Below are 19,118 nucleotides of genomic sequence, written 5' to 3' on the forward strand. Positions count from 1 at the left end.
TGGACAGCACCTGCCCCAGCGCACTGAAATCCGTCTGCTGGTTTCCCTTTGTCAGATGGTAAGCAACTAGTGGACAAAGACCATGCCACTTCCCTAGTGTCTAGCTCCACACCTAGCACAAAGCAGGTGCGTCAGCAGCGTCCAAGCGGGAGGATTCCACGTCGGCTCCGAGGCCGTGGGGCTGGGTCAACAGCCAAGTAGGGAGGCAGTGAGGAGCAGAGTCTTCCCACCCACAGGCCGCAGACCGGCTACTGGGCCTGGGCAAGATTTCTTATCTTTTGTCAACCTAGGCTTCTTCACCTGTCATGTAAGAATAGCAGCACCGTGCACCCGGAGGACCGAGCACAGTGCCTGACCCACAAACGCCCTCAAAAAACGTTATCCGCAGCAACCATTAACATCAAGGGTAGAAAAGAGCCCCAGGGTTTTAAGGCTGGAACTCTAGAGCCCCAAGAAGTAAAGCGCCACACATTTACTAGGGGGCAGAATCCAACTCCAACCGTGGTGACAAGGTCACCTGCTACACGGCGCGGGGTGAACCGAAGCGCTGTGGGAGCCGCACGCGGGAGCCGCATGCACGCTGCAGACAGAGGACGCACCTGGCGTGTTTCTTCCCTGGGTAGTTGTCTCTCTAAACTTGAACTCGGGCTCCTGTGCCTTGGGGCAAGTTCCTAATTACAGCACTGTTGAACTTCCTACTGTCGGCTGTGATCATCTGTTAAACTAGGAATCAAATGACTCCTCCTTGCAGGCTTGCTGTGGCGATCGGGGGAGGGCAGTGCCACCACCCAAAACTTCTACAAACCCTGCCCCCACCACCCCTGTTGAGAACCACTTTGTTCAATGAAGTTTCAGACTGCCGAGATGTCCGGCAGGATACATCTCTCATGCGCCTTGCCTCTTCCTGAGCCCACCTGCAGAGCGGTCTCTGAATCTCTGAATCACAACACCTCCTTCCCCTGTGAAGAGTATCATCAGAAGACCGTGTGTTTTGTCCTGCGCATGCTCCGTCCAAAGGACGCAGGACAGGCGTTCAGGCAAAACTTGATTAGGATTCAGGCGGCAATCTGCAAGGGGGCCGGCCACCCTCAGAGGAAGCCAGGACCCTGGGAACAGAGAGTCAGAAAAGGAAGGGAACTGGGGCGCCTGGGTGGCTCAGTCGTTGAGCGTCTGCCTTCGGCTCAGGTCATGATCCCAGGGTCCTGGGATCGAGCCCCGCATCGGGCTCCCTGCTCCGCGGGAGGCCTGCTTCTCCCTCTCCCGCTCCCCCTGCTTGTGTTCCCTCTCTCGCTGTGTCTCTCTCTGTCAAATAAATAAATAAAATCTTTAAAAAAAAAAAAAGGAAGGGAACTTGAGTAAAAGGGGCCCCAGGCAGCCTTGCAGGGCGAGCTGGGCTCTAACCAGGAAGAATGAGAGGCAACAGTGAGGAAATGGTTGCAAGGTCCTCTGGGCCTCCAGGTTTTGCCTGTTGAGCAGAAGCCCGCTCCTTCTGGCCCTGCACCAAGACCAGGTGCCTTTCAGGACATGGGCGTGGGGGGGGGGGAGGGTAAGGGGGGAATCAGAGCCGCTGACTAGTTACCAAGACGCACCCTCAAAGCTAACCTCGAATGAGATTTTCCCAGCTATCTCCCATTACTGATTACAACGTAACTCAGCCTTGCTTTCATGTGTATTCCCTGTTCTGGGTGCGGCCCTCCTGGATCATTCCCACCTAGAGGTGTGTGAGGGCGCCTGGCACCTCTCCGAAGTGTCAGGGGCATTCCTCACGTCAGGCTCAGCAGGAACCAACTTGCTCGGAGCCCGGCAGCTGCCTGTGCAAGCAGATCCTGAGCACAGGACAGGACCGCAAGGCCACGGCCGAGGTCCGGTCTGGCTGCAGGAACCTCCCTGCAACCAGCTGCCGTGGCTCTAGCGCTGCCCCTGGAGCCAAACCCGCCACTCCAGAGGGCACAAGTCCCGGTGCGGACACGGAGGCTGCATTCTCTCAAGATGCGGCACGCACAGTGGTGCCAGACACAAGGTCAGACCTGTGACTCACCTTCCCAAGATGAGGGTGTGTGCCACCCAGGAAGAGCCGGCAGGACCAACCACGCTGGCGTCACCAAGCACCCTTCCCTCCCTTGCCCTGTCCCTCCTGCATGCCCACTCTGAATCACACTGCTGGTCACATACCCTCCCCTGTGAAGGTGTCTGAGTGGTTTGGGGCATCATTTTAGGTGTGCTCGGTTTGTGACAGGGATAGGACAAGGCAGCAGAGCACGTGGGCTGCACGCAAAGGCTTGGTCAGTGCTTCTCGATGACTTCTAGCAATGGGGGTCCACAGAGATCCGGGAACCCCTCACACAATCACAGCCCCTAAGACCTCGTGACAAGATTCCTCCCCCCCAAGTAAGCTCTATATCCAGCGTGGGGCTTAAACTCACAACTCCCGCGATCAAGAGCTGCATGCTCTCCTTGGGCCAGCCAGGCACCCCTCCTCGTGACCAAGCTTTTTAATGTAAAGTTCAAACAACAGCAGGAGCACACAATTGTTCTTCCATTACAAACATTTATCGAGGGAATAATTTGAGTCTTTAGAGGTTTGGTTTAACAAAGTAAAACACTAAAAACCATGAAAACACTTAAAATTCTTTTTTAACCTACTAAGGGGGACCTAAGTTAAATAAATTCTCTATTACTTTATGAGAGGGACTGCTTTCCTAAACCAGAGAAGTTGATTTCCAAGTCACGCTCTTACTTCTACTGCCTTGTAACCCGAAGGGGAACTGAACCTCCCCAGGGATGGATCCTCTGCAGATCAAGGTGGGAAGGATGGGCGACAGACCACCACAGACTAGGTGGAGATTCTGAGCCAAAAGCTGAGTCTGGGATATGCTGTCATCCAACCAGGGTACTTCGGAGAGTGAAAGAGGGTGCTGCTAATTACTTGAGAACAAAAGGCATACGATGGGGCCTGTGGCCCCCCGGTGAGAAGGCCGTTTGGGAAACTCCACTGCCCAGGGTGCCCCGTGAAGCTCCAAAGGCCCGCTGGAGCACCGCACCCTGGGACCTGTGCTTAGCACCGTGTAAGAGGTAAACAGTGTAGGGCTGCTTCTGACGCGGAGGCTTCCTCCTTCCTCGGAACACTTAACCAGACACACGACACAACACCTGAGGTGAAACTTCAATGACTATTAAGCCTGGGGCGGAGCCTCCGTCTCCTGCCCCCGAGCTGGCAGAACTGCAGCCTGCGGTGGCACGCGGGTCCACGGCCGGCTCTCCTGCATGCGGCATGCCCTGCCTCCCCACGTCACCCGCGGCCCTGCTGCCACTAGTCTTTCGGGGGGTTCTGGGCCAGCTGCTGTTCCCACTCGACTTCAACCAACTTGTACAGCTCCATGGTGGCCTGAGCGTCTTCCACGGAGGAGTGTCCACTTTTCCCGACCTGAACGCAGGAGGAAGAGAAGAGCGTGAAGCCACAAGAGACCATTTCTTTCCTTCCCGACTGGCTTCCCCCTGGCCCCCCAACATGCTGCTGCTGAGTTACTGCCTGCAATGCTACAACTCGGGGGGGGGGTCTACTCCCGGGTTCCTGTCCACCCCGGTCCGTTCTGCGCTCTGCAAACACAACGTTCCAGATCACTGACAGGTCTCGAGTCTGGCACCTTCCCCACTTCCACAACCTCTCTCGACATGATGTGCGCCCGCCCTCCTGCCAGGCAGGCCGCCCTCCTCCCGGTGCAAACGTGTCACAAGAGGCCCAGGTGCCCACTGCGGACTCTTCAGGGCACCACGATGTGCTTTCTCCTTTTCCCAGCTTGGGTTCTGCATGCACTTGAAGACTGTTCCCTCTCCCAAGCACCCCCTGGGATGCTCTGCGAGGCAGAGAACAGGAACCATTACCCTACTACAGACGGAGAAACTACTGGGCTTTTTGTCCAAAGCTCTTCCCATCAGTGTGGCCGCCTGCATCTACGTCCCAGAGCAATTCTGGGGCTAGAGTCTGCAGCGAGGCAGCAAGGAGCTCCCCCCGCCCGGGTCTGAGCCGGGGGCCTGGCAGCATCCGGGGAGATACTACCTGGATGTCCCGGTTCAGAAGTTTCTTGGTGAGAGTCTTCAGGGACATGGTGGCATTCTCCGGGCAGTCGGCCTTCCGGTTGAGGGGGGGAATATGGGAGGTGTCACGGGTGAGGGACTTGGGGTGGAAGTACTGGAGGGCTTTGAAGTCGTTGTGGATGGCATGGCCCACCACTATCTTCCCTGTGAGGATCTTCAAGATCTGGAACGGGAGCAGGGGACGCGGTGGTGAGGCGGCCGTGCAGGCGGAGCCCCTGCATCCCAGAAGCCCAACGTGGCCACTGGTCCTTCTAGACTCTCTTCACCATGTGCTCACCTACCTCATGCTCTCCCACAAGGTTTCTTCCATCTGAGGGCCATCTCCACTCCCCGAGGTGAAAGTGGCTGTAACCCGGTTTGGACTTAACCAGTGGTTCCTTATCTTCTCGTTAATTTCCACCCCAAAGACAGATCAGTTTGCCTCAGTCCCAAACCACAGTCACGTGTGAGATGTTCGCTAACTATCCAGTTCAGTTCTGGCTTGCTACGTGAACTTCTCCAGCCATTCCCACGTGCTGGCCTCAGGCACACGGCTTGGACGAATGTAGTCAAAGATGGGCTCCAGGGAGGTAAGAGAAGGCCCACGTCGCACACGAACAGTTATGTATATGGGCTTTCTTTGTGGGGAGGGGTCTGTGGTTTCCATCAGACTCTGAAAGGGCCTACAAGCTACAAAAACTTAATAATCACTTGTAGACTCTGGCTGCAGGGGAAAGCGGTCAAGCAGCCAGGAAAGTCAGCCCCACTGCTCTACTCACCAGCTGCTCAGAAACCTTATTCATACCGGTCTTGAGACCAAGTAACCTCTCACCATTTCAGGATTTTTTTTTTTAAAGATTTTATTTATTAGAGACAGAGAATAAGAGAGAGAGAAAGAGAGCACATGAGGGGGCGGGAGGGTCAGAGGGAGAAGTACACTCCCCGCCGAGCAGGGAGCCCGATGCGGGACTCCATCCAGGGACTCCAGGATCATGACCCGAGCTGAAGGCAGTTGCCCAACCAACCGAGCCACCCAGGCACCCAACTGTTTCAGGATCTTAAAGCGACAGGACAACCAAAGAATATACCATGAGCTCTGAAGGCCATTCCCCAAAGGGCTCCAAACAGGTTGTGAACAAGAGAATAATCCTATGATCAGTGCAGAGCCAACAGGAGCCCCCAGAAGGGGCCAGACCCATCTGAACATCCCCCTAGTGTCACACCCAAGCGTGGGCACCAGGAAGCACTTTATGATGAAAACCCGATGGGAGTCCAATCAACTAGGTACCTGCGTGCTCCTGACTGCAACTGCCATTTACCGTCCACCAACACCTTCACTGCGTGTTCAATCAACACATAGCTCTCCTTGGAGCTGAGCAGATTTGAGATCTCAGACCCAACCCACCTTCTGCCTCTCCCAAGTCCTGCTCAGTGGTGCCCCGGGGCACAGAATCTGCAGCCCTTCCTCTCAAGTTCTTTCTAAAATCCAGCCCCTTCACCTGTGACGAAGCTCCTCCAACTGTCAGGGCATGAACACAATTCGTGGAACAGAGCGTGTCCAGAGAAGACAGAGAATGTGGAGTTGAAGAGACAGACGCGGACCACGGACGCCCTCTGGAGGCCTCCCAAGACCAGCCGGCTCCCTCTCCACCTCCTCCCTGCGCCTCCCAGGTTCACCCTCCTTTCCCTGTCCCTCTGTGGTGCTCCCAGGGGCCAGCGTCCAGCACAGGGCCACCATGAGGTGTGCTCAGTGAGCGAGGTGAGAACCCTGACACTCCAGCCCCGTGTCTTTTATCCCCTCCACTTCAGGCCATCTGTCCCGGGTATACACAACACCCTGCTCCTGCCACCACCACGTCCCAAGCTTGCCACACTTGCTTGGGAACCCTCTCCACCTCTCTGGGCTCAACCCCAAACTCCAGCTATAAAGCATTCCCAGACTGAGCCCTTTCCCTCGCCATTCATACCTGCTGCTCTGCCCCTCAGCGGCTGTTATTTCTGTGTGGATTCCCAGTTCCCCACACGAGGATTCATTTTGGGAGCTCAGGTAGGTCTCAGCTAACCCAGTTCATCACAGCAGCTAACTAACTTTCTGGACTCTCACCATGCCTCACCCCAGCAGGAAGCCCCCTTCATCTGGCAGTCCACCCCCCTCCCTTCCTCCGCCAGGACCCTTCAGCGCCTTCCTAGGGTGACCTCGCTTGCTGAGAAATGATCTGCACCTCACTGCCTCCAGCGTACCCCATGCCTCTCACCTGGCTCCGGGCGATCTTGAAGGGTGTAGCATTCACCATGTGCTGCTTCCGGATGCCACTCCATCTGGTCCGGTAGTCCACGATGTGGCAGGGGGGAAGAACGTACTCATCATAAAGCACGTCTCCGTGGTAGTTAACAATGCTACATCGGGCCAGGGAACTGACATGCCCCTTGGGTCCTGTGCCCACCATCTCACAGTCAATGGCCACCATCTTCCTTGGCATCTTCTGGGATGCTCCGGAACATTTATTGTCTGAATGAGACTGGGTGGAGCTCTGCGGGGCATTCTTCTGAGTAGGGTTCTTCTGGGGGCCCTTCTTGTGGGGGCGAGTTGGGTGGCTCCTAATCTTTGGAAGGGCACTCTGGAACTCCCCCAGCAAATCCACCTTAGCCACTGCAGACCCGGCCTTCTGTGCAGGAGCAGGGGTCAGCCACGGCACTGCAGCCTTCTTGTCCAGGGACTGCTCTGGTCCACTGCTGGAGGAAACGGTCTTCTTTTTTGGAAGGAGAGACACCTTCCAAGTGCCATCCACGCTAGAAGTCTCCCCTTTCTTTGGAGGTTCTGAGTGCAGCTTAGGCGCCTTGCTCGGGGGCTGGTTCTTCTTATTCAGAAAGCCTCTCCGTTCCAAGAGCCGCCGCTTCCTGACAAATTTGCGGTGCTTGGCATTCCCCTCAAATGCTTTTTTGGGGGGAGGTTCACCAAAATCCAGATTGAGGAGTAAGGTAGACATGAGGACAGTGGATGGCGGGAAAGCAGGTGGGAAGAGTGGCTTACTGGTGACAGAAAGACAGAGGACTCATCCTCTGTTGAACCCCACAGGCCGACATCTGGAGATCTGGAGTACACCCTGGGGAAGAAAGTGATCCTGATAACCGAGCCCGCAGGCCTGGTAAACAATAAGACCCATCTGCGTGGGGCTTAAGGTTGGAAAGACATCAGAGCGACTGCCCAGAGTGGGAATGAAACTGTAATGTGAAATGATGTTAGGAGCACTGTCTGAGCCAGGAAGCCTGGATTCCGGCGCGGCCCCACAATTCATCAGCTGTACGGTCTTGACAAGGGTCACCTGCCCTCTCCCGAGCTCAGTCTCATTCGGAAACTGAGTGGGCTGTAGGGCCAACCAGCTCCAACTCTGAGCCTGGAAAGCCAGAACAGGGGAGCTCCATCATCCGCCCAGGGAGGGGAGATCTAAGTGTGCTCGCCAGCAGTGGCGGGGCCGGCCCCCAGGGCCTCTGGATTACCCTGGCACCCCCCGCGCGGCTCCCTCGGCTCCAGGCCGGGGGGGACCCTCCGCAAGCATCTCACCCCAGCCCTGCTCCCGAGACAGGCCCTCTGACCAACACATATCCGCCGGGGAACCGAGGCTGGGGGCCGCCTACCTCGGCGAGTACGCCGAGGTGAGGGGGGGGTCCCCGCCACGGACAGCGGCCCTCGCGCCCACACCTACCTCCCAAAGGGCCCCGCTAAGAGCGGAAGCGCCCGGAGCCGGATGCGGAAGTCGGCGCGCGCCGGCTAGGCCCGGGCCGGCAGGCGCGCGGATTGGACCGCGCCGGGGGCCGGCGTGCGCGGGCCCGCAGCGCCCCCGCCTCCGGGAGCGAGGCCAGGGACTCCAAGCGCGTGAGCGGCGGCGGCGGCGGCGGCGTGGGGGGCGGCGGGGGCAGGATGCGCTCCCCGGCCCCTCTAACCCCGTGGGGGTACAACTCGAAGGTGGGGAGGCCGCGCCCCGCGAGAAACGCCGCACGCGGGACCGGCCTCACTTCCGGGGGAGGAGGGAACTGCGCGGGGAGGGGCGGGCCTCGGCGTCGCGGCACGCCTCTGTGACGTACTGCGCGGCGCCCCGCCCCACGTGTGCGCCCACGCCGCGCCGCGTCGCGACCTGTGACGTCAGGGGGAGCGTCCCGTCTTCCGCCCCAGCCGGCCGGGGAAGGGGCGCCGGGGGTGCGGGAGCCCCGCGGGTTCCGTCCCCGCGCAGCGCGCTCTCGTTGCCGACGCCGCCGCTGCCGCCAGGGATGCCGGGCGTCTCCGCGCGCGGTCTCTCTCTGGAGCAGAGGAAGCAGCTGGCTGTGAACCTCACCCGTGTGCTGGCGCGCTACCGCTCCATCCTGGACGCCTACATCATCGTGAGGCCACGGGGGTGCGGTGGGCTGGGTGCGCACAGCAGGCGCAGAATCCGGAGAGGTGGCTTCTGCCCGCTCCTCGATGCGTCTGTGCAAAAAAGGAACCATCCCCCCCTTTGCTTTTCGGTTGACATACATTTTAATATTCCTAACCTCCGGGTGGTTTCTCTCACCTACCCACGTCCAAAGTAAAACGCGTGGACGCGGCTACGTTGAGCTCTCCTAGGAACACGCGAGGTGTTCCAGAATCACCCAAGCTTTGGCTAAATCCCCGGTTCAGCAGTGTAATGGGCTGTTAGAGCTTTGGAGTCCACTGACTTATTGCCTCCCTTACAGGGTCAGCCTTAGGCGTTTAAAGAAACTCCTCCTAGCCCGGGTTTCTCAGCTGTAATAGTCACCCCTGTCTGAAGGCTCACGGTGGGGAATAAATGAGGTGATGTATGAATGGCACCAGTATCCACTGACTCGTCCAGCCCCAAAACCCAGAAGCATCCTTGATTCGGCTTCCTCCTTCATTGATGTACAGTCCAGTCCTTCCCTTAGCTCTACCTGCAGAATAGATATCAAATTCACCCATTGGTTTCCATCTCCATCGCTACCCCCCAGGGCGAAGCCACCATCCTCTCGCTCCTGGACCACTTCCCAACTGATCTCTGTGTCTACTTTTCCATAACCATTTCTTCATAAAGCTGCCTGATTGATCTCTTTAAAATGTAAATCTGATGAGGGGCGCCTGGCTGGGTCGGTGGTAGAGTAGTAAGTTTGAGCCTCACGTTGGGTGTAGAGTTTACTTTAAAAAAAAAAAAAAAAGTAAGGGACGCCTTGGTGGCTCAGTCGGTTAAGTGGCGAGGTCGTGATCCCAGCGTCCTGGGATTGAGTCCCACATCGGGTTCCTTGCTCAGTAGGGAGTCGGCTTCTCCCTCTGCCTGCCGCTCGCCCTGCTTGTGCTCTCTCTCTCTGTCGCTGACAAAATCTTAAAAAAAAAGTAAATCTGATCAAGACACTGCCTTGCTTCCTGGGTACTTTGATGAAATCTTAAGTTCTTACTGTTACCTAGAAAGCGCTGCACGATCCGTCCTCTGCTGCCTCGTGAAGACCGTCACTTTGGTTCTCCCACATTCCCTTTCCAAACCTATACTGACCTGATTTCTGTTCTACAAACATGGCGGGCACCTGGGCCTTTGCACTTACTAGTGTGCCTGGAATGTCTTCCTCCACGGGAAGGCAGTAGAACAAAGTGGTTAAGAGCAAGAACTAGAGTGGAGTTGGTTTCAGATTCCAGCTTTGCTACTTACTAGCTTTTTGACTTGGACAACTTACTGAATTGCTGTGTGTCAGTCTCCTTATTTGTAAAATAGGAGGTAAGCTAGTACTTACAGGGTTGTTTGAAGATTAAATGCATTAATATGTGGAAAATGTTTTGGACAGCACCTGGCATATTAAAGTATTTTATAAGTGCTATTACCTGAATTTTTTTAAGACTTTATTTATTTATTGGGGGGGGGTAGGGAGCACAGAGGGAGAGTGAAAGGGAGAAGCAGGCTTCCCGCTGAGCAGGGAGCCTGATGCGGGGTTTGATCCCAGGACCCTGGGATCATGACCTGAGCCGAAGGCAGACACTTAACTGATTGAGCCACCCAGGCACCCCTCTCCCCTTTTTTGGATGAAAACTTTTAAGATCTATGTTTGCCAACTTTCAAATACGCAATACAGTATTATTAGCTACAGTCACTCTGCCGTACATCTCTGTGATCTATTTATTTTATAACTGCCAGTTTGTACTCTGACCCCCGCATTGCCACAGCTGCCCCCCTCCAGCAGGTACCGCCTGGCCTTTCTTATCTGCTGTTGTGAATTTGTCGTTCACGTCTCAGCTCAAGAGCCAGCCCCTCAGACAAGTCTTCCCTGTTGCGCCCTCGAAGTAGCATTCTCTCAAACTCCATCATGTTACTGTTTCGTCAGGGTTTTAGTGTCTATGTGGCATTTGATGTTACCTGAAATTACCTTTTTTATGTAAACTTTGTGAGAAGAAGAATCTTGTCTCTCTGGTTCCTTGTATCCTCTGCGCCTAGACTAGAGCTTGGTGAGTGACCAGAGCTCCAGAGTGGGTGATGAACAAACGCATGAATAAAAACGCATTCTGTCACATACAGTGTCTGGCACGTAAAGTGTCCAGTGCACATAATGGTGGAGTGTTAAATGGCAACGTGCTGATACGACAGGCCAGTCACTGCACTTTTGGGGATGCCCAGGTGAAGGCACCGTTGTGTGGAGGGAACACACAGAGCAGCGGGCAGGGGAAGTGCTGCAAGGAGAGGCGTGTCCAGAATGCCGCCTGGGCCCCAAGGGGGGTTGATGGAGTCCGGCTTCAGAGAGCGGTGACTGGGATGGGCAGGGAGGAGTGGGGAGGGCAGTGACCAGACTGCTTCTCCCCTGCTCCTGCAGGAATTCTTCACGGACGACCTGTGGAGAACACTCCCTCGCTCATGGCAGGAAGCACTGGACGGACTGAACCCGCCACAGCTGGCCACACAGCTGCTGGGGATGCCCGGGGAAGGGGAAGTGGTCAGGTATGGGCAAGAGGGTCCCCGGGCCCTCCTGGTGGGCCTCAGGCTCAGAGTCACCCCCGGGCTTCCTGGGTTGCAGACTGGTGCGGTCAGGATGCAATGGAGCTATTCACTGGGGTCCCGGGCCGGCCTGTCACAGGTACAGGTCGGTGTGGCCACTCTCTCTGCTGGCCCTGAAGTCCACAGCCTGTGCCCTGGCCTTTACCCGGACACCTGGGTTTCAAACCCCTTCCGAGTTCCTGGAGAACCCCAGCCAGAGCTCCCGCCTGACAGCTCCATTCCGGAAACACGTGAGGCCCAAGAAGCAGCACGAGATCCGGAGGCTGGGAGAGGTGAGATGGCTGGCATTCAGGTGGCATCTGGGAGCAAGCGCTGTGGGTTACCAGGACGTGAGCATCTTCTGTCACCCGCAGGACCAGCCTCGGCAGGCATACGATAATTATATCTCAGTGCTGCAGCTTTTTGTGTTGTGTGTTTGTCCTTTTGATGGGTTGGTTGGTGGCTGTGTCCAAATCACTGTCTTCTTCCCGTTTTCCACCTCCATCATCCGCTCTGGGCTTCACGGTGGGGGCTCCTCTCCTTGTTCATGCTGAGAGGAGTGAGGAGAGGAGCTTGAGCCTGGGGTCAGCACCCTCCCTCTTGGTTTCCGTATGTCCTGTCTCCCCCGTGGCCCCCCCTCGCCATCCTCCCCCGCCACCTGCAGCTCCTCCACCCTCACTGTGGGTGTTTGCTCTGGGAGCCAACTGCCAGTAGCCAGGAGAACTTTGTCCCTCCTCTTGTAGTTGGTGAAGAAGCTGAGTGACCTCACAGGCTGCACCCAGGTTGTGGATATAGGTTCAGGCCAGGTGAGTCAGACCCCTGGTATTCTGGGGCTTGGGGTTTCTTTTTTTGAATTGCAGGGATAGAAAGCTGGAGGCAGGTTACGAGGCCACAGGCCCCGGGAAGCAGGTGCTGAGGAGTGGTGGAAGTTGGCAGATAAGCCGTCTGGGGGCCTGGGCGACTTCCTGATGGTGGGAGGCTGACAGCGGAGGGGGCACTGAACAGGGCTGTCTCTGTCCTCCCTCTCGTGACTCCAGGGCCATCTCTCCCGATTCATGTCCCTGGGGCTGGGGCTGATGGTGAAGAGCATTGAAGGGGATCAGAGACTGGTGGAGAGAGCCCAGCGCCTGGATCAGGAGCTCCTGCAGGCTCTGGAGAAAGAGGAGAAGAGGCACCCACAGGTAGGCCAGTTTTCCCTGCAGCCGGGGCTGCGGGCGAGGTCCAGTTGGCTGGAATGGGGCACCGAAGCTGGACCCACTCCTCAGTTTCTGCGATTGAGATGGTGTCGTCTCTAATCCTGCTGCCCCTTGCCCGAGAGCCCCCTTTCGCCAGAGCCTCCTCACATCCTAAAGGCACTTTCTAGTTACCAAGTGCTTTCCACAGTGTTTTCCCCACCACCTGCCAAGTGGCCGGTCAGGTACCAGGCTCCTAACGGACGAGGGCACTGGGACTCGGGGAGGAGGTTTGTGGTTCCCCATGAGGGGCCCCAGGGCTCAGCCTGTCTCCTGATTCAAGGCCCAGCTGTCTCGGTCCCCAGCTTCTCCCCCTCCTTGGGAAGGAAGGCAGAGGACACATCCTGTCCTGTGACCTCAGGTGGCATGGGGACAGCAGAAAGACTTCCCACTTGCCTTTGTTCCGCCCTGCCTCCACAGGCGGTCCACGCGGGCCCTCGCCACTCGCCACACCACGTGGTTAGGTGGGTGGAGCCCACGGCCCTGTGCGAGGAGCTGCTGCTTCCCCTGGAGACCCTGCCCCAGAGTGGGGCCCGCTTGCTGCTGACAGGGCTCCATGCGTGCGGGGACCTGAGCGTCGCCCTGCTGAGGCACTTCTCCTGCCCCGAGGTGGTGGCACTGGCCTCGGTGGGCTGCTGCTACATGAAGTTGAGTGACCCCGGCGGCTACCCGCTGAGTCAGTGGGTGGCCGGGCTGCCAGGCTGCGAGCTGCCCTACCGGCTTCGGGAGGGAGCCTGCCACGCCCTGGAGGAGTACGCCAAGCGGCTACAGAAAGCGGGCCCTGGCCTCCGCACCCACTGCTACCGTGCAGCACTGGAGACCGTCATCCGGGGGGCCCGGCCTGAGCTTCGGCGGCCCGGCGTGCAGGGGATCCCCAGGGTCCACGAGCTCAAGATTGAAGAGTGAGGCTGGGGGAGGCGGGGGGTGGAGAGGGGGCTTCACCGCCTGATTTCCCCCCCAGCCTCACTTGTTGGCTTATCTCAACGAAGTTCTAAACGTGCCCAGGGGGTTGATGTTGAAGTCTCGGGGCAGCTTCTCAAAATTTCTTTAGAAGGGAGATGTCGTTCTCCTATCTGGGTACTATCAAGTTTTTCAAATGCTGAAAATATAGCTAAATAATTGGACAGATCTGGCTGAAAAGAAATTTTGCGGTTAATTTGCAATTGGACAGACAACTCACAGCCAGAGAAATGTTTGAAAATGCATCCTAGGGTAGCACATGAAGCAAAGTTGCAATCGAATTAGGAATGGACGGTTTTGAGTGGGCGGTGCGGGTTCCTGGAACCAAACTGAGTACTGTCTGTGGCTGACCCCACAGATACGTGCAGCGGGGGCTCCAGCGGGTGGGGCTGGACCCCCAGCTGCCGCTGAATCTGGCTGCCCTTCGGGCCCACCAGGCCCAGGAGAACCGAGTGGTGGCCTTCTTCAGCCTGGCCCTGCTTCTTGCCCCACTAGTGGAGACGCTGATTCTGTTGGACCGGCTGCTCCACCTTCAGGAGCAGGGTGAGGGTGGCCTACATTGGGGACCCTGGGTGGGTGGGGCTGGAGTTCTGAGGTTCTTCCTCCAGGCCCCCAGCCCCGACAGCTGCCAGGCAGCCTGGGTTCCTCCCTGCAGTGATTCTCCAGCCAGTCAGCTGTGGGGTGGGAGACAGGTCAGTGCAGATTCCTACTGAATTGGACTCCCATCCCTGAGCTGCATTTTAAGCCAGAACCCTGGGCATCGAGAACCTACAGTGGGCACCCCATTCCTGGTGGAGAACTGGGTCTCCTTAGATACCCTGAGGCCTCCCCCATGGGGAACAGGGGCTGTACCCACAGACTAGGCAGGGAGTGGCTGAGAGTGTCTCTGTTTCTTTTTGAATAGCCCTGCCTTTCTCCTAGGCTTCCATGCTGAACTCCTGCCCATCTTTAGTCCTGAGCTCTCTCCCAGAAACCTGGTTCTGGTGGCTACGAAGAGGCCCCTGGGTGAAGCCTTCTCTCTTCTAGAGACTGAACACAGCTGACAAACCCCATCTGAGACCACCCAGGCATCACACTCACCCAGAGAACCACCAATCTCTATCCCTGGAACCCTGATTTCTCCATGTGTTAATGTGATATGATGTAAAAATTTATTTTTAATTTATTAAATAAGTGAAATCTTCATTTCCCTGCCATTACCAGTCAGTATAGAGAAGGATGGATGTGCAGCCTCCCTACTAAGATGCTGCAGAGATGCCACAGCTGGGCCTCACACCCCCCACCCCTACCACCCTCCCTAGCGGGTAACACCCCATTACTCACGGGTCTCCCTCCCAGCACCTGCAGGCCCTGCCCCGGGGAAGGCTGGCGAACTTCCATCCAGGCTCTGTCACTACGTGAGTGCAGATGCCCCTTCCTTCAATCCCAGAAACGGTGTGCCGGGGTCAGGCATGCCCACCTACCGGAAGACAACAGCTGCAGGGGAAGACTCGTGGCTCTTTATTGGGGTCTGGAGAAGAGGCAGCCCTGGCCTTCAAGGTGAAGACAAGGAGGGGAGAGGCTACGCCCCCAGGTTCAATACCAGTAGACCTTCTTGTGTCTCCGAGTCTCCTGGATCCCCATGGCCTCCATCACCTCTTCCTCCAGTGTCTTTAAACAGGGCACATAGGTTCTTTTTAGAGCATCTTCCACCGAGGTGTCTTTGGGACCATCTGTTGAGCCGGAGGAAAGACGGGTGGGAGGGCTTCTCAACACCCCTCACTCCCACTCCTACCACCCCCAGCCCGCCTTCCTGCCCCTCAGCCTGTCTCACCGGTCCATGTTTCAGGGACGACGCCATCAGCTCTGGGAAAATCAGGTTTGGGGATAATTCTTCCTGATCTTGAGGAGACACGTACCCGCTCTCCTGCCTCCGTGAATCTCCATTCCACCTCAGTGGGTTTCCTAGTGGATGGAAGAGAGAAACCCAGCATGGGAACCAGGCCTTCCTGCTGCGTTCCACCCAAAAGTCAATGGCTGAAAACATTAAAGTCACCATCTTGTCGCCGTTCCATCTGTACATCGTGTCCATCAGATGAACGGCCCCTTTCAACTTCCAAAGACTGCAACCCACCGTTCCTTTTGTATAAATGTGCTCAGCACCTACGCAGATGCGCAGGGTGGGAAACCCTCTGACCGGGGCCCCATGTGCTTGCCTGTCCACAGGGTCCACAAGTTTGACCTGGTTGTGGAGCAAGGGCGCTTCGCTAGGGATCATGGTTCCCCGGTACTCCTCGGTCTTGCCAACATAGCGGTAGTGCTGTCCAAAAGAAAGGTGGTCGCGTTCAGCCCCAGGGGACAGCAGAGCCGTCAGCTGCATCACTGCCCCTGCAGCTTGTCTCCTCCCTCCCCAGGCTGCTCTCTGTGCAGAGTGACGGGACAGCTTCCTGAGAAGCCCCAACTCTCTCCACTCACTGTATTCAGTCCCTCCAGGACCACCCAGTTGCGCTGCCGGATGACTTGAACTACTTTGCCTTGCTTCCCAGCATCCTTGCCTTTGAGAACCTCCACCTGCAGGAAGACATGTGGGTCAGGGAGTGGGGGATCCTTGCCCGGGAGCCCCCCGCCACTCCATCCCACCCGAGGCTCTCACCGTGTCCCCACAGAACAGATGCCATTCTTCATCAGAGATGGGTTCCACAGCCACCCGGCGCCGCCTGGTCCCTGGAGGGTTCTTCCTCCTGTCTGCAAGAGAGCCTGGGCGGCTCATCCCATAGCGGTAGTCTCGGGGCAGAGTGACCTTGGAAGCCAAGGCCAGCAGGGCAGAGAGACGCATGGCTGGAGGCCGGGAGAAATCCCCTGGCCAGGGAAGATCCAGAAACCTTCCTAGTCAGCTCTGAAGTAGATGGATAGAGGGGCTCCTGGCTGGCTCAGTCAGGAGAGCATGTGACTCTTAATCTCAGGGTCCTGAGTTCAAGCCCCGCAGTGGGTGTGGAGCCTATTGTTAAAAAAATAAAAAATTAAAAAACGAAAACAGAGTAGACAGAAACAAGTGGGCAAAGAAGGAATATTTTTTTATACTCAGTCCATTGCTAGATGCATCGCATTGAATCCCTACAAAATGTTATCTCCACTTTACAGATGAAGAAGGACTTTAACTGAGGTTCAGTGACTTGCCCATGGTCATAAAGCTACTATGTGAGAACTGAAGTTCAAACCCACATGTATCTGACCTCAAAGTCCAAAAAGTTCCCCCAGGCCAGGAACCATGCCATCTAGTTTACCCCTGAGTCCAGCAGATCCAAGCAGGGCTTGGCACACAGTAGATACTCAGTAACAGTTATTAGATACTCGCACAAACAGCAGCATAGGAAACACACAGGTAAGGGGAACAAACCAGTGGCACAAGGCCAAGGGGCAGGCAGTTACAAGGCAAAACATAGGGAAAAAATGGAATTAAAATGTCCCTATACCACTTCCAGTTCCTAAACTCATTCGGGAAATAAGCACTTCTCCTCCCTAAGACAGCTTCTTTTCTAAAGGAAAAGGCCCCAGAGCCAGACTAGGATTATGGAGTCCTGGATTTCCCAACTAAGTATGTACTGGAAGCCTCCCAATTTTGGATGATGGACTAAGTCAGTGGGCTGATGATGAGAGAACTGAGGCAAAAATCGTCATGCGCTTCCACTTATCGAGCACTTGCTACCTGCCAGGCGCCACGCGGCTTTCTTGCATCATGCACTAAAGGAAAGGGATGGAGGGGGCACCTGGGTGGCAGTTAGTCAGTGAAGCGTCTGACTCTTTGATTTTGGTTCAGGTCATGGTCTCAGGGCTATAAGACCGAGCCCTGCATTTGACTCCACAATCAGCGGGGAGGGATTTTCTCTTTTTCTCCCTCGGTGCACATTCTCGATCTAATAAACACATAAATCTTTTTTAAAAAGGGGGGAGGGGGAAAGGATGGAGCAGGGATCGTTAATCATATTTTATAGCTAAGAATGAAGTCTAACTTCAAAATACAAATAAAGTGCACTCTTGGGGCGCCTGGGTGGCTCAAGTCGTTAAGCGTCTGCCTTCAGCTCAGGTCATGATCCCAGGGTCCTGGGATCGAGCCCCGCATCAGGCTCCCTGCTCGGCGGGAGGCCTGCTTCTCCCTCTCCCACTCCCCCTGCTTGTGTTCCCTCTCTTGCTGTATCTCTCTCTGTCAAATAAATAAATAAAATCTTAAAGAAAAAAAACGAATAATGTGCTGATAGATCTATTTAAAAAAAAAACTTTACAGTTTTACTTTCAATGTTTTAACAAAGCAAAGTACAGAATAATGTGAATGGTATGTCGTTTAGGCAAATTAAAAGTACATATATTCTGGCACAGACTTAAATATTTATGCGAAGGAAAGAGCCCCAGGGCTTGTTTGGGGCGAGGTAACTGTTTGGGGGCGCGGTTCCTTTCCATCTTTTCCAACTATGCGCGTTGGGGGGAGAAAAACCAAATTGGAACTGGTTTATCTGAACCGTCAGTCATTTTTCTTTATACTTCTCAATATGAAAAAGACAACGCCTAACGCTCTCCTCAATTAACGTCGGCCTCAATGTTCCCATGCAGATCCAACACACGCTTGGGAGCACAGCTCCATTGACAGACCGAATGCGGGGAACCTCACCGCCGCCGCCGCCCTGGGAAGGAAGCTGACAGGTGCGAGAACCACAGGGTCGGTTCCGCAGATGAGGAAACCCGCCGGATCGCTGCGAGAGGTCCCGGCCTCAGCCACTCTCGGTTTGCAGCTCCGGGAGGAGACCCCAGAAGCCAGCCCCCTGGACGCTGCCCTCCTCTCCTGCACACCCTGGAGGGGCTGTCCTCGGGGTGCTTGCGCGGCGGGCTCCAGCAGTCTTCAGCACCCACACGCTCCAAGCAGCCGACTGAGCCACGGCCGGGGCAAACGAAAGCCCTTCCCGACCCCGGCTCCCGGGCGAGCCCAGCGAGGTCACCACCACCTGGGTACCGCACGCTCACCTCCGCTTCCCGCCGCGTAGCCGCGCCGCCCGCACCGGCGCCCTGAGCACGCTGTCCCCCCCTCCCCCCGGTCCCTCGGCTTTCTGGGAAATGTAGTCCAAATGCAGAGGGGACGCTCAAACCAACCTCGCTCTGCAAGCTGGGAGTTGTAGTCCGCCGCTACGAAGCCAGCTGGAAACAGGAAATTTGGTCGGGTAGGTAATCAGGAAGCGTAAGAACACCGAGAGGCACGTTGGGAGTTGAAGGCATGGCGGGATAGGCTTCAGCGCCCGGCCCGTTCCCTCGCGCGCTCTGCGTGGGGGCCGCTGGGAATTGTAGTTTCCAGAGAGGAGGGCTCCATTTTATAGGGGTTGCGGCTTCCTCTTCGGAGCAGAGGGCCTCCGTTTCCAGGCTGGGCTGCGGCGAGTCCTTTCCCCGCGCGCCCCAGTCTGCAGTAGGGGGCCAGGGCAGATTACGAAACTGCCCTAGGGCTTCCGCAGGAAGGGGTGAAACGTGGGCCCTTCCAAGGCAAGTTGATGAGCTTGTCACAAAATGTCAGCTCTGGGAGGGGAGGCACGGGAGGCACGGGAGATGACCTGCTCCGGCCCCTCCACGCAACTCGGGGTCGTGGGAGCAGCCCACGCTGCCAGCCTCCCGGCCCTTCCCCACCACTTACGGGTGGGGGGCACCCCTAGCTCTGACCCGTGGCAGCAGCATCGCTCCCCGCCTTCTGGAGCAAGCCTCCGCTCTGAGGCCTCCCGGGTGACCGTGGGGTGAGCTGTGTTCCCCAGCGGCTGGCGGGAGTGGACTGAGGGGTGCAGTTCGTGCCAACTTTGCCAGAGCAGAGAGGCTGGCACCACCCACCTCCATCCGAGAGGGGGCCACTGCATTCGGTTCCCCG

General features: G+C 56.6%; 3 protein-coding genes across 7 annotated transcripts; 1 reads left to right on the top strand and 2 right to left on the bottom strand.

Annotated features, from left to right (window-relative positions):
• Positions 1-2,528: 2,528 nt before the first annotated feature.
• ISG20L2 (interferon stimulated exonuclease gene 20 like 2) lies at positions 2,529-7,886 on the bottom strand. Of its 2 annotated transcripts, XM_028090286.2 has the most exons (4): positions 7,779-7,886; positions 6,330-7,178; positions 4,058-4,258; positions 2,529-3,424 (listed from the first exon to the last, which is right to left on the bottom strand). In XM_028090286.2, the coding sequence occupies exons 2-4, from the start codon at positions 7,059-7,061 to the stop codon at positions 3,311-3,313; spliced, it is 1,047 nt and encodes a 348-aa protein (XP_027946087.1). In that variant the 5' UTR covers positions 7,062-7,178; positions 7,779-7,886; the 3' UTR covers positions 2,529-3,310. The 2 variants fall into 2 exon arrangements, with proteins under 2 accessions (XP_027946087.1, XP_027946086.1); XM_028090285.2 differs by lacking the exon at positions 7,779-7,886 and having other exon boundaries at positions 6,330-7,772.
• A 202-nt stretch (positions 7,887-8,088) lies between these two features.
• Positions 8,089-14,431, top strand: METTL25B (methyltransferase like 25B). 2 transcript variants are annotated; one of them, XM_028090279.2, is made up of 8 exons: positions 8,089-8,451; positions 10,894-11,018; positions 11,155-11,347; positions 11,798-11,860; positions 12,092-12,235; positions 12,707-13,188; positions 13,605-13,789; positions 14,168-14,431. In XM_028090279.2, exons 1-8 carry the CDS (start codon positions 8,341-8,343, stop codon positions 14,287-14,289), a joined length of 1,425 nt encoding a protein of 474 aa, XP_027946080.1. In that variant the 5' UTR covers positions 8,089-8,340; the 3' UTR covers positions 14,290-14,431. The 2 variants fall into 2 exon arrangements, with proteins under 2 accessions (XP_027946080.1, XP_027946082.1); XM_028090281.2 differs by having other exon boundaries at positions 8,247-8,451; positions 14,151-14,260.
• A 292-nt stretch (positions 14,432-14,723) lies between these two features.
• MRPL24 (mitochondrial ribosomal protein L24) lies at positions 14,724-18,458 on the bottom strand. Of its 3 annotated transcripts, none has more exons than XM_088016853.1 (6): positions 18,365-18,458; positions 15,879-16,223; positions 15,701-15,796; positions 15,442-15,545; positions 15,060-15,190; positions 14,724-14,958 (listed from the first exon to the last, which is right to left on the bottom strand). In XM_088016853.1, the coding sequence occupies exons 2-6, from the start codon at positions 16,059-16,061 to the stop codon at positions 14,822-14,824; spliced, it is 651 nt and encodes a 216-aa protein (XP_087872979.1). In that variant the 5' UTR covers positions 16,062-16,223; positions 18,365-18,458; the 3' UTR covers positions 14,724-14,821. The 3 variants fall into 3 exon arrangements, with proteins under 3 accessions (XP_087872979.1, XP_027946093.1, XP_027946092.1); XM_028090292.2 differs by lacking the exon at positions 18,365-18,458 and adding an exon at positions 18,239-18,315; XM_028090291.2 differs by lacking the exon at positions 18,365-18,458 and adding an exon at positions 17,889-18,232.
• Positions 18,459-19,118: the final 660 nt, after the last annotated feature.

This window comes from Eumetopias jubatus, unplaced genomic scaffold (assembly GCF_037043125.1).
Source record: "Eumetopias jubatus isolate StellerSeaLion01/CBP00866 unplaced genomic scaffold, mEumJub1_p1.0 scaffold_12, whole genome shotgun sequence".
In the NCBI taxonomy this organism is placed as follows: domain Eukaryota; kingdom Metazoa; phylum Chordata; class Mammalia; order Carnivora; family Otariidae; genus Eumetopias; species Eumetopias jubatus.

Coding starts and splice junctions, on each gene's coding strand:
- ISG20L2 (XM_028090286.2), bottom strand. CDS start 7,061: ATGTCTACCTTACTCCTCAATCTGGATTTTGGTGAACCTCCCCCCAAA. Junction 4,259..6,329: donor TCAAGATCGCCCGGAGCCAG/GTGAGAGGCATG, acceptor CTCCCGTTCCAG/ATCTTGAAGATCCTCACAGG. Junction 3,425..4,057: donor TTCTGAACCGGGACATCCAG/GTAGTATCTCCC, acceptor TCCTGCGTTCAG/GTCGGGAAAAGTGGACACTC.
- METTL25B (XM_028090279.2), top strand. CDS start 8,341: ATGCCGGGCGTCTCCGCGCGCGGTCTCTCTCTGGAGCAGAGGAAGCAG. Junction 12,236..12,706: donor AGGAGAAGAGGCACCCACAG/GTAGGCCAGTTT, acceptor CTGCCTCCACAG/GCGGTCCACGCGGGCCCTCG. Junction 13,790..14,167: donor GCTCCACCTTCAGGAGCAGG/GTGAGGGTGGCC, acceptor CCTTTCTCCTAG/GCTTCCATGCTGAACTCCTG.
- MRPL24 (XM_088016853.1), bottom strand. CDS start 16,061: ATGCGTCTCTCTGCCCTGCTGGCCTTGGCTTCCAAGGTCACTCTGCCC. Junction 15,546..15,700: donor TCCTGGAGGGACTGAATACA/GTGAGTGGAGAG, acceptor TCTTTTGGACAG/CACTACCGCTATGTTGGCAA. Junction 15,191..15,441: donor CTTGTGGACCCTGTGGACAG/GCAAGCACATGG, acceptor TCCATCCACTAG/GAAACCCACTGAGGTGGAAT.